The following is a 14,530-nucleotide window of genomic DNA, read 5'->3' as shown; positions in this document are numbered from 1 at the left end:
TATATATATAGATATATATATATATATATATATATATATATATGTATACATATATGTATACATATATATATGTATATATATATTGTTTATATGATGTAGCATCAGTTTTCATGATTAAGATTTATTCTCTTTGGAGACATATATAAAAGTTTTTTGCAGCACAAAAGTTTCAATTGTTTGGTGAAGGTACCTCAAGAGCATTCTAACAATATATATATAGATATATATATATATATATATATATATATATATGTATACATATATGTATACATATATATATGTATATATATATTGTTTATATGATGTAGCATCAGTTTTCATGATTAAGATTTATTCTCTTTGGAGACATATATAAAAGTTTTTTGCAGCACAAAAGTTTCAATTGTTTGGTGAAGGTACCTCAAGAGCATTCTAACAATTAGAAAAACATAGCCGAAAAACTCTACTTCAATCTAGCAAGTTTTGCATAATAGTTCAAGGGTAAATTGCACAAAACCCCCTTATATTTGGCCCTTTCTGAGATAGCCCCCTTGCCTTTGAGGGCTTTTCACATAACCCCTGAACTTCTTCTATCCACTAAAACTCCTTAATGGTTTTTCACTTTAACTCCCCAAAGTAACACCATGAAGTCTAACGTGTCAAATGACAAGAACATGACCAAAAAAGAAGAAAATACCCCTGGACACTCAAAAAATCACCCTTTTATTCTTTTTTTTCTCATTATTTTTTTTTCTGAGATAGCCTCCTTATTTTTTTCCCACTTTAACATGGGTTTAGAGAAATAGAACAGGTTCAGTGGGTTATGTTCAAAACCCCTCAAAGTTAAGGGCGTTGTGGACCTAGGAAAATAGTCAATGAGGGTTATATCAGAAACGGTTTAACCTAAGGGGGTTCGTGAAATTTACCCATAAACTCAAAAGTATAGAATCAAGGATAATAGAATAGCAGTAAAACAACTCACTGATTTCAGATTCTTATTGAGTCTCTTCAAGTCTTCAGAAACTACTTCTATCAAAGAAGATACCAAAACTGGGCTACTCGGAGCAGCAATGGAATTCTTCCCAATACCCAGATCAGCTCCCGAACTCTGAACATCAACTGTAAAACACCAACAACCACAATCAAACACAAAATTCAACACTCATAAAATCAAATCAAACAAATGAGTCATCAAAAATATACAGCTTTGCATCATTGAGACCCGGCATCGAGCACCTTCCCTGCGCCGAAACCGCACATTCTTCTGCAGCCCATTACAGCCCCAGTTCCCAGAACACAAGCAAGAAACCAAATCAAACCTTCTGTGCCTCAGATCAACACTTGGGTAACAGCTCAAAGACAGCATCATCCCAATAACCCAATACCCAAAAACCAAGTAAACCTTCTCAAAACAGAAAACCCAGACAGGCAATAGTGATCACAGTTGGTAATCCAATTCAATTATGATTCAGTATGGGGTTAGTTGGGGGGTTGACGGGGGAGAGTTTGAGTTCGGTATTTAAATTAAGCGGGTTTTGCGTTTGATGTGGATGCATGAGGGCCACATAGGACATAGTGAAGGGGGGCCCACTTATCATTTTAGGCAGAGAGGGGAGCATGAGGGGGTGAGAGAAGAGCGCTTAGGAAGAGGGCTCAAGGATTTTATCTTGACACGTGTTGAGTTGGTGTTGGTTGGAAAATGGATTTTAATTTCTATGGTTTCTTGAGAGTTGTAGAGTATTAAAAAGGCTAAATGGCACTTAAACATCCTAATGTTTAACTATCTTTACAACATAAATACCTTAAGTTATAAAAACTAACATAAAAATACCCTAAATTGTCAAAAAGTATCACATTGCTATCTTTAGTTAAATAGATAACATAATGTTCATAGGAATATTCCCATGTGCGTACACAGTAATTTTATTATTGTATTGCCCCAACACCTTATATTCAATCTAAGGAAAAGTGCCTGAAACTATATTATATGCAATTAATTTACTTGATCCACTCCGTTCATTTTAATTTATATGTTTTTGATTGTGTATAAACAATAAATTAGGCATATTGGATTTTAGTTACTCATGCATCGAGTGATTGTAAAATTAACCGTTTGCCAATAATATAACTAGAGAGGCAATGAAAAATGTATTGAAAGTATTGAAACATCATGAATTTTATTTTATAGATATTTAGAGATATTTATAGATGTTTTGAGACATTTTAGATCATGAAGAATGGAGAAGATCATCAATTCGAATAATCTAATCCATGGATCAATAGGCTCTTCCTTAGATTGAATCTAAAGTGTCACCTTAGGAGCACTTTCCCACATACACATATAAATACACACACACACACACACACATATATATATCTATGTGTGTGTATGTGTGTGTATATGTGTATATGTATGTATATGTGTGTGCGTGTGTGTGTCAAGTGTGTGTGTGTGTATACAAACATAAATACACAAATACACACACATGTATATATACAAATATATATTTATACGTATATGTGTGTGTGTATACATTTGTGTGTAAATACATATATAGATATATATATGTATATACATGTGTGTATAAATACATATGTGTATTTGTGTGTGTGTAAAGTAGATTCATTTGAAACTTTATTCGCTAAAATCGCTCCAATTCGAAAATAATTATAAAAGTTGACCCAGTTTCGACCACGTCAATAATGTTGCTAGAAACTGTGTCGATTTTTAAAAAATGTTGTTGTCTAATTAGTTGTGATTGGCAATCCCAACTAATTAGAAGATAGTTTGAAGCAGTTGGGGTCAATGAACTCGACTAATTTGAATGTGCTTCTACTCTAACTAATTTGACAGCAGTTCAAAATAGTCAGGGTCGACAACCCGAACTAATTTGATCCTGCTTGAAAATAGTTTGGTTTGCTAACCCCGACTATTTGTCAAAGACTTTAGTTTTCGCCTTCTTAGAAATGCAAATGTGTCTAAATGTTTATAATGGATGGGGTTGCCAAACCCATCCATTTTATTTTTAGATGGTAGCTCAGAAATTAAAAAAGTAGACAAGTTTGGCAAACATGTCTACTTTTTTCTTATATACAATTGTTCCCATTTCTCCTCTCATTCTCTTCATGACATTCTCTCCCCACTATGGATTGAGCGATGATGGCACGAGGCAAGTACATTTCACATGCGACAAGGAGAGGTAACTATTACTTTGTAGGATGTAGGGATTATACTTGGCCTCAAAGTTAATGAGAGTGTTATTACGGGTATCGATGACTTTAGTTGGTTTGGAATGTGTGAACATTTATTGGGACAAGCTCCTCAAAGGGTGGTAAGATTAAGCTCAAGTTGTTGCGCTAGAACTACATGAATATACCACAAGATGTTATAGATGAGATCATCAAGATATATACTCGAGTGTACATAATGCATATGATCAACACTATTATATTTTCAGATGCAAGTAATGATTTAGCGCATGTTAGAAGTGTGGGCAGTTATTATGAGGGAGTGCAATGCTAGTATATTTTATATAAGCAGCTGACAAAGGTGGCCTTATGCAAAATATGGAATTGAGAGGTTACATCATTCTGTTGAAAATATGGTCATGGAACACTTGAATATCCTCAAACCATATTTGAAGGATACCTGAGTTCTTGATTGTCAAATTCCATTAGAATGTAGGTATATAAGTTTATGATTACATCTAACATTTACTTCAATCTATAATAAACTTTTGTACGTACATCAAATAGATGAAATATCTACAGATATTTTACAACCTCCCCGAAGGGATATGAAAATTTTTACAAGAACAAGCTTGAACAAATGGAGAATGAATAGGTATAAAATCATGAGATCTAACCCTACTCAAGCAAAATATTGAACATACAAAGAATTTTATTGATAAGTACTTTTTTGTACTGTTTTTTATATATTAAATGGATGCCCTACGAAAGAGTTCTTAGTTCACTACTTGATATTTGCAGAGATGGTAAAGGTATATGGATTGCCAGAGTCCTAGTCATATGCTTTGAAATTATGGAGAAGCATATGCCCAATCATTGGATTAAAGTAACATATTCAAGATCCTCTAGAAAGAATAGAACAAAATCCTCGAAAGGAGGATATCATCAAAATTAGGAGATAATTAGTCAATCATACATCGGGATTTAAGGGAGGGTTTTGTAGTGATGGAGAGAGGTGATGCACCAGACCTAGGTGTGCATATACGATGGTATTGGAGGACTACTCACTGATGGATATATCGAGAGAATAATGCATCTTCCGTGTACATGCTAAGGGGTCCAATTGAAGGAGCATTGGTAAGTAGATAAAAAAAAACTAGACATATTTGTGATTATTATTTTTTCGCGATTATATTACTAATCATTTCCTTCTAATTCTTATCTTAGAGGTAGAAGAACTCAATGAGGTAGCTTCTATTCCACATGATGTCTTGAGATCGACTGTTGAGGAAGGGGCAAGGAATGCATGTGTATGCATTATAGGGAAGATTCAGTCCACTTTTAGGAAGATGCATCACGCAGCTCATGATGGACATTCAAAATGAGTTTTAGTGTACAAGCGTTGACAATTTCGAGGAAATACTAGGACAGGCTCAAGTTATGCACACGACGAAGCCAAACATTCACAGTGGGTTTGAGTACAAGAGAATGTCATGCATTCACAACTTTACACACAACTAGATGACAAGATCATCCAAGACTCATGTTGAAGGGGAATAAGGATGGCAGGGGGAGGGAGAGCAAAGAGAGGAGTCCTTACTATTTGCTAAACTAAGTTGATGTATGTTTATTTCGGTTTGCGTGTGATACAACTATATCATGATATGCTTAGAGAGCTTGTTTTTGGGGGGATTGTAATGCTTCATTTCCCAAAAAATAATTTGCAGGTTCTTAAAAAGGCACACATAATGAATTTTAGTTCTTTGCTTTCCTTATCAATATCAATTGATGAATTTTTCATTAAGTAGGGTTTGTTTCATCATGTGTGGTTGTATGAGGTGATTTATTGTGTTTATGATTGAAATTTATTTTGAACTAAATGGGATGTAGAAGAGAAATTGTTAAAAAAATAGGAATATGCTATGTGTAATATGGATGGGGTTGGCAACCCCTTCCATTGGATACACTTAGCCACAATTATGAATTCTTGGGGTAAAATATCTGCTAAATAGTCATGGTTGGCAACTCAGACGATTCTGAAACAGGTTCAAATTAGTAGGGGTCATAGACTCAGACTATTTTAAACTGCTACTTAGTTAGTCGGGGTTAGCAACCCCAACTAATTAGAAGCTTGTTCAAATTAGTCGGGGTCGGTGACACCTACTAATTTGAATTGGCTTCTAATTAGTTAGGGTTGCCGACGCTAACTAATTAGAAGGCAGCCTTTTTTAATTGTCTCTTTTCTGGGTCAATTTTTATAAATAAGTTCACAATTGATCGATTTTGGAGAATAAAGCTGTAAATAGTTCTATTTTAAAACCTTTTCCATATATAAAAGATATATAACGTGGCGAATTTTCAAACAAGAAATGAATTTGATTATTGTAAGATGTGTTTTTTTCATATCATACATTAAATTTTCTTCCTGTATTTGTACTCTACAAATATTTACAATTTGCAAAGTATTTTAATTTTTTTCTTAATTTGAAAAAGATATATGGCATGGAATTTTGGAGCATGTAATGACTTTGATTCTATTATAGATACAAATATAATTATATTTTAGGAAAATTACTTTCAAGCTCCCTTCTAAAAAGCCTCATACATGCTGTAAAACCTCAAAAATTTGAATATTATGTAAAATAATAATAAATATGTTATATGGTGAAAATATAACATATTTTGATGTTTGAGTATGATAGAAATTTATTTGAGATTAATTTAATGTATATTTGTGAATATATGAGTGCAAATGCACAAAACATGCACGAAGAGAAATCAGGAAAAATGACTAGTTAAGAGTTTATATATTTTACATACCGGTGTAGTTTGAATCTGGAAAAACTCAAAAGACCAACGTTGTAGGTCTCTTCAACAGATTTCCAAAAAAATCTTAAATCACCTTATTTTGAGGTCGAATGAGAAAGTTACAGTCAAAATACTGAAGGTTATTTTCCTAGTCAGACTAGGTTTCCTGGTTAGGGTCAAACGGGTTTATTTCGGTGTTTGCCCATATTATATTATATTATATAGGTATATATATATATAATTTTTTCATGAAAATTATCACTCTTTTCATCAGAGTTTTTAAACCTTACAGCCCCTCTTCCTTTATCTCTCAAACCTAGCCCTAAGGGTTAAGATTTTGGACGCGTCTTGTGCAGGCGAGAAGAGAGGAAAATATGAGATCTACGACGTTTGGCGATGAGGAATCGTTTCACATTAGTTTCAGAGGCTTGCACATGTGATAAGGCAAGATCATCTGCATCCAAACCCATCCCTATAGTATTTAATGATTATAAAAGTGTTTAATCAATGTTTTCATGCTTAAGGCTTAACCTAATATGAAAAAGATGAGATTTTTGATGATAAATCTTAACCCAATGCTAGATCATTAGCTTTTCCTAATTGTTTATGATAGTAACGTGATTATTATCATTATGGGTGATTAAATTTTCATTTTTTAAAACTTAATAATTATGTTTAACTCGTGTGTTAACCCTAATTTGTTGTCTAATTGAATTATAAAGAGGTTTAGCTTTTGTTTTCATCATAGATTGCAGAAAACTGCTACACGTGTATAATATTTAACTGTAAATTTGAGATATCATATAAACTCTAAACTGAACAAAACTAGTGTCAAATGAAAGCTATGTGAACCTATTTTCCAAAACGGAAAACCATTGTAAGAAAGATTTTTCATAGAGAAAGATATACTCAATTTACTAATGACATATTCTGCAGAAAATTGCTACACATATGTAACCTTTAACTGGAAATTTGAGATATTATATAAACTCTAAACTAAACTAAACTAGTTCCAAATGGTAGCTATGTGGATCTAGTTTCCAAAACAGAAAACTATTCTTAAAAAGATTTTGTCTAGAGAAAGATATGCTCAATTTACTAATGATATGTTCTGCAGAAAACTACAGATATGCTGATTTTTTGTCTAGAGAAAGATATGCTCAATTTACTAATGATATGTTCTGCAGAAAACTACAGATATGCTGATTTGAAATAATTGATATATTACGTGAAGGTTTCTTTGAGTTTTCATGTTAATTAATCATGCTTAAACCCTATGTTTGTGATACCTAAGTAAGAAAAACATGTTTAAATAAATTTTATCTCTCTTCATGAGTATTTTTATCATGTATTGATAATCACTTTGTTTACATATGAGATAATTGAAGAAATTATTTAATTAGGATGCTTTGTTTACATATGAGATAATTGAAGAAATTATTTAATTAGGATGTTAAACCCTAATTTAGAAGATATAATAATTTTTATTTAATTAGGATGTTAAACCCTAATTTAGAAGATATAATAATTTAATTTGATGATTCAGATAATTCCCGTTGCATATGCCAAGTATAAAATCTCATTTTAACGTCATGATATGTACAATTGACATAAGCACTGGTTGTGCACGAAAGAATGCGTGTCTTGACAAAGTAGTCGACTACTAAGCTTAGTAGTTGACTACTCGTGCTCAGTTGAGTATAACAGAAACTGTGTGTTTGTAGAGTAGTCGACTAATATTTTTTAATAATCAACTACTGATACTGATATGTGTTATTATAGAGTCTGGATGGACTCAGTGTAGTCGAAGTCGACTACTAAGCCTGTTGCCTGAATTTTTGTTTTGCATCTGTTTGAGATATGTTTGTGGGTTTCGAGACGCACTTCTTTATATGTAAATTCATGAATAGTGTAGTAGTACACACATGGGTATGCCGAAAGGAATTATGATAGGTTTTGACCCAATTACTTTGATAAAGAGTTTAGTACATATTATACACACACCTTCTGGATATCGTTGATGAGCTCAGTTCAGTACGACGGGGCTAGTGCGTCAATATTCCATTTGTACAGGCCATTGAGTCGGGTTTGGATACTTTATCTAGCAGTCCGTCTGCACGAGGGTGCGATGAGGCTTGTGAGTCATACTTCTAGGATACTTATATGGTAGGCCGTTCCGCACTCATGTTACGTACTAAAATCGCGCTGAGACTAATGAGCCGTGTACACTGATTAGGATACCTACAAGGTAGTCTGTTACACATGATAATGCTAAGTATCAAAATCTTGCACAGAGTTGCATTAAGATAGTTAAATGATAGCCCGAGTCGTTGGTAGATGCCAGTTATGTTTTTGACTCACTGATGAAATATATGACCTAGAATACTTTGTAGTTGAAAGTACATGGGATTTGTGCCGGTATTCATTCTATCTTCCTAGTAACAGTGAAAGATATTATGAATAAGATATGTTGATGTCTTTACTTTCTTTTACTGCTTTTATTTATTTTCTTAGTTGGGATCAATAATTAGCGATTCACAATTTGAGACATATGGTATATACATGAGGGTTTCTTTGTTTGGATTATTTCACTTGACGTACCAGTCTCATATTGTGGATTTCTAATTGTTAATTTTATTTAGATTGTTTATCTTTAGTTCGGTATTAATGTTTAGATGTTTTTCTAATTGTTAATTTTATTTAGATTGTTTATCTTTAGTTCGGTATTAATGTTTAGATGTTTACAATTCAGTACATATGGTATATACATGAGGGTTTCCTTGTTTGGATTATTTTCTTGGACGTACTACGTCTCGTATTATAAGTGTCTAAATATTAATTCTATTAGATACGGGGACAAATGATCTAGGTAGACTATGCTTAATAGATAGAGCCTCCACTCCATCTAGCAGCCCCTCCCCTGGGGGCGGATGGAGATGATCTTGCTATAGCGCTCTGATGCTCTTGTTGTTGCTCCTTTTTTTATAATATTCTTTCAAGTAATTTAGAGTACCGGAGAGTTGCAGGATGACAGAGTTCTTGCATAGTCACCATCACATGAGATTTATTAGAGGCTCCACCGTAGTTTTATATTTTTATTCAGACCTTAGAGTTTATTTCATAGTGTAAAGGTAGTGTGCCTTAGTACGATTTTTAGTTGTTTCTTGTCAAGACATATTTATTCATTTTGGATATTAGATGTATTCCAGGTTGTTCGTTGAGACATGATTTATTTATGAGATACTTCTTTCTATATCATGTCTATTGTAGTTATTTTCTTTCTTTTGCTTGTTTTTTACATGCACTTTATTTTGATTCCACTAGAGGATATTGCTGTGATTGGTAAAACTTATTGTTGCACAATATGGGTGCATGATAGGTTTGACATCTCTGGGTTTATCTTGGACTACAACCATATGTGAAAACAGGGGCGTCACACATGCATCCCTTTGACTTATTTTATGTGAAAACTCCATTTGATTTTATCATGTGAAAACTCCCTCATGAATCTTTAATTTTCTCATATCCCTAAAATACCATTTATCTTCTCCCCCACACCCACCCTAAAAAAAACCCTTCTCCACCTCTTCCATCCTTCCTTCTCCTCCATCCCACCTCAGTCATCTTCTCTCTTTCGCTCATCCTCCTCCATCCTACTCTCCCACCCATCTATACTACAATATCTTCCCTCATTTCTCTTTCATCTCAACTTCATCCTCATGTCACATTCTATGCTCGTCCTCCTCTCACTTTCACACATACACACACGCCTCCCCCCACCCCCTCCTCATCCCCACTTCCCCTCTCTCTCCTGGTGCCCCATCTCTCCCTCTTTCATCCCTTCAACCTCCTTCCTACTTTGCTTTCATTCCTAACTTTTTCCTCCTCCAATGTCATTTCATCTTCAACTTTCTTCCCTCCTCTCCTTTCTCTTTCGTTCTATTTTCACCCTCCTCTCTTATTCTCATTTTTATATCTCCATGTACTTTTTCTCCTTTCAGAGTAGAGGTAGTAAGACTAGAAAATGAGACATGTTTATGGGACAACTGATGTGGCATGTCCACATGTATGGTGAGTCATGACTAAGCTAACTAATATTAAACAACACTCAAAGATTGTTTAGCAATTGTGCTGATCCTCTCTTCTAATTAATGAACCCAAACCCAAAGAAATCATTAGCCTACTTATTCCTTCTTATTGCCACTTCGCGCTCCTTCTCTGATATAGCCAACATTGTCTTCAATTTGAAGCTTATCTGGGAATGAGACTTGCGAACAAGGTCGGTGGGTCATTGAGAGGCTTGAGATCTTGTGAGCAATTTTGTTTTCTATGAGCTTAGGTGATTAACAATTGTGTATGGATTCATGATCATCACTTCATGGATTTTCCTATTCTTTTAGGTGGTTTAATAAGTTGAAAATATGATTCATTCTCCACACCAATGTCATTGAATATTTATCTCTTATCATCAGACTTAGATACTATGAAGAATATTTGTTCTTTGTTCTTTATTCTTGATGAAAGAATTGTAAAATTTAAAAGGAATCCATCTACTGTATTTTTCTTTGATAATCATAGTTGTACCTTTACCAACTAAAGATACATACGATGAATTTCAAGATAAATCTAAACTAAGTGCAAAATCAAAGAAGGATGAGAGATTATAGAGATGAGTAAGATATAGATGAAGTCTAGGTGACAAGTTCCAGATTACAATATCCAAACTATTCCAACAGGAAAAAAATCTCTAGCTAAATTTGACGAAGTAAAGCTTTCTAGATTAGGATTAAATTTGATCATTTATTGGTTCATCCATCCTTACCAAGAATCAAACACAAGAAGATGAAACGAAAGGAAATGTTTGAAGAGATGAACAAAATAGAAGGAAAAAATTACAAATTTACCCTTTCTTGTTTAATTCACATGTCCAACCTGTGCGTTGAAAAACATAATTAATGCATTCCATGTAAACTGTCGCACAGATTGGTCTTGTATCTTGGGTCCAAAGCAAATTATTTCTTTAATAATTAATCAATGTATAAGTTAAAAAAGACATTATATGTTCAAGAGACTGACAAATGCTAAACGAGATCCCAGTAAAAAACCCAAAGAAATCATTAGCCCACTTATTCCTTCCTCTTGCTACCTCGCGGTCCTTCTCTGACAAAGCCAACATTGTACTCAAATTGAAGCTTATCTAGGAATCAGACTTGCGAACGAGGTCGATGGGTCATTGAGAGGCTTGAGATCTTGTGATGTTTTCTATGAGCTTAGGTGGTTAACAATTGTGTTTGGATTCATGATTATCACTTCATGGAATTGCCTATTCTTTTAGGCGGTTTAATAAGTTGAGAATATGATTCATTCTCCATAACAATATCGTTGAAGATTTATCTCTTATCATCAGGCTTAGATACTATGAAGAATATTTGTTCTTTGAAACTTGAATAGGTAGGGATCATCTCAGTAAAAAAATATTTCATTCAGGAGAGAAAATAAGATCTATCTTGATTAGACCAATGAGAAGGGAACTCTTATATAGCCAAATAGTTCATTATATATGGAAAGCGCAATATAAGCTAGACTTGTAGGAGTTGTCCATCAAGAAAATGATCATTTAACGGAATACTAGATGTTCGTGCGTTAGGGAACTTAGACAAGGATCTGTTATAGGGTTATTTGCTCCTCTCCTATTAAGAACTTGCAAATTAAATTCCTAGAGTAAGAGTATACATCTAATAAACTATGCATTAACATCTTTCTTGGTCAAAATACTCTAGTGCGGCATGATCAGTGTAAACCTTGATAAGGGACCCTATAAGATAGGACCTGAATTTCTCTAAAGTAAAAATAATAGGTAAAAACTCCTTAGTTACAGAGATTGGCTATGCATCTTTCAATGTTCTACATGCATAGTGAATCACATGAGGTTTTCTATTTATTCATTGTCTTAAGATAGAACTACTTGTAAAATCAGATGCATCATGCATTAACTCAAAGGGTAGTGTCCAATTCGGTGCATGAATGATAGGAGCTGTGGCTAGCTCCTTCTTTTGGTGATCAAATACCTTAAGACATTCAGGGAAAAATTCAAAGGGCATATCTTTAGCTAAAAGATTAGTCAAAGATCTCGTAATTTTTGCTAGAGTATTTTGATGAACCATCTATAAAAACCAACATGACTAAGGGATGATTTGACATCCTTAACATTTTAAGAGGGGGAAGGTTAGAAATGAGATCTACTTCAGATTTGTCAACTTCCATTCCCTTATTGAAAAATGCAAGCCCTATGATAATTCCATGTTTGACTATGAAATGATATTTCTTCCAATTGAGATTAGAATCTTCTCCTTACACCATGCTAGGGCAAGTTTGAGATGATGCAAACACTCAAAAAATGTGTCACCAAAGATTGAAAAATTGTCTACAAAAATCTCCAAGAATCGCTCAATCATATTGAAAAAGATGCTGATTATTTAGCATTGGAATGTGATATGAGCATTGCATAACTCAAAAAGCATGTGATGGTAGGTAAAAATTTCATATGGGCATGTGAAAGTGGTTTTCTTGTGATCTTCAGGAGCAATGGGAATATGATTATAACTTGAATCTCCATCTAACAAATAGTAGAACTTATGGCCCACTAAACATTTAAGCATTTAGTCTATGAAAGTGTAAAACTCCATGAATTTAAAAATACTATGGATAATAATATTAAGGGAAAAATGTGTACAGGCCCCAAAAGCAGAAAGTTCATATGACGAAGCCCCTCATAGTTTCCCCCATGTGGATCAGCCCCTTGAAGTATGACACTTTGTATTGCAGCCCCTTTTTAGCGATTATTACATGCCAGCTAAGCTAAAATCCCTAAATTATCCTTATCCTCTCTCCTCAATCCCTTAGACCCAACACTCATCTCCCCTCTCTCTCTCTCTCTCTCTCTCTCTCTCTCTCTCTCTCTCTAAAACTATGAGCCTTCTCAAGCTCGGCGCCCTGGTCCTTGCCCTCCTCACCGTTGCTACCTCTGCTCAGGCCCCTAAGGCTCCCCTCGAGTTTGCCGCGGTCTCCCCTCCCCTCCTCTGCCCATCCTCGTCGCCGTAGATTGTCGTCGCTCCCCCGTCGTAGAAATTATTGCGCTGCCAAAACAAACGTGTACAGTATAATTATGAACACAATTTGCAAACTAAACCAATCAACTACAACTACCAGAGCACACACCATGGGCAAGAAATGTTGCCACTACATCCACGACCAGTGGAGCTCAGCTTTTAATGGATTCGTTGTTGTACTTCTCTCAGAGGTTGAGATGACGAAGGAACGATTCGCAATATTCGAAGCGATATAACAAATGGTAGAAAATGAGCGTAAGTGAAAGGAAGATATTGTGTGATAGACAATATAAAGGGCTACACACCGGCAAAGACGATGCTAAAAACGGAGACCGGAGGTGGCAGGAAAACACGTACGAAGTCGGCACGATGCTGCTGTTTTCTGCTCGCTGCTGCCATCAAGCGATGTTTCGGACATTACGGAGAAAGATAGAGAATGAGTTAGAGCATGATACAAATTAAAGGTGATAGGCAACATATAGGGCTACTCATCAAAGAAGAAATCGATGGAAACAGAGATTGGAGGTGATCGGAAAGTGCTTGCGAAGTCGGCACAAAACTACAGCCTTTTGTAGTGCACTTTTTTACCGTTCGTCTTTGTTCTTTGTTGTTTGGAGATTTTCACCACTGTCCAAGCTTGCCGGTGGTGGTAGGAGGTTGCCGGGGTCGTCGGGGTGTCTCGGTGGGCTCCGCCGGAGGTGGGAGGAGCTTTTCTCCGTTCCCAAAAGTTTAGAACTAAGATGAATTAAAGCTATAACTAGCTAGAACTAACATGGGGTGAGCTAGAACTAACATGGAGCGGGTTAGAACTAACATGGGGTAAGTTAGAACTAACTTGAGAACCTAAGAGCCTAGAACTAAGATGAATTAGAGGTAGAACTAGCTAGAACTAACATGGGGCAGGCTAGAATTAACATGGCATAAGTTAGAACTAACATGACACAAACTGATCATATACTATCTGACGCCGTTCGAATCTGGAAAATCTCAAAAAGCCAAAGTTGTAGGTCTCTTCAACGGCTTTCTAACCAGTCTTAAATCACATCATTCCGAGTTCGGACGAAGAAATTACAGCGAAAATAAAAATGTAAACTAACATGGCACAAACTGTATGTAAGATCTGGAAAAGTCTAAAAGACAAAAGTTGTAGGTCTCTTTAACATAATAAAGACGGAGAAATTATAGCAGAAACAATAATGTAAACTAACATGACACAAATTGTATGTAAGATCTTGAAAAGTCTAAAAGACCAAAGTTGTAGGTGTCTTTAACAACTTTCTAACAAATCTTAAATCACCTCATTCCGACTTCGAACGGAGAAATTATAGCGAAAATAACAATATAAACTAATATGGTGTAGATTAGAACTAACATAACAGAAGTTAGAACTAACATGGCATAAGTTAGAACTAACATGACACAAACTGGTCATTTACTATCTCATG

General features: G+C 34.8%; 1 protein-coding gene across 1 annotated transcript in view; it reads right to left on the bottom strand.

The window, feature by feature from the left end:
- The window catches only part of LOC109842749 (probable solanesyl-diphosphate synthase 3, chloroplastic), a 23,594-nt gene extending 22,076 nt beyond the window's left edge, over positions 1-1,518 (bottom strand). Inside the window, exons 1-2 of the mRNA XM_020411625.1 lie at positions 1,183-1,518; positions 962-1,098 (exon numbers count right to left, since the gene is read on the bottom strand). Coding sequence (XP_020267214.1) covers positions 962-1,098; positions 1,183-1,348 — 303 coding nt within the window. The 5' untranslated portion in view covers positions 1,349-1,518. The remainder of the gene's footprint in view (positions 1-961; positions 1,099-1,182) is intronic.

The sequence above is a fragment of the Asparagus officinalis genome, chromosome 5 (genome assembly GCF_001876935.1).
Source record: "Asparagus officinalis chromosome 5, Aspof.V1, whole genome shotgun sequence".
Lineage (NCBI taxonomy): Eukaryota > Viridiplantae > Streptophyta > Magnoliopsida > Asparagales > Asparagaceae > Asparagus > Asparagus officinalis.
This window is presented reverse-complemented; position numbering and strand designations above follow the sequence as displayed.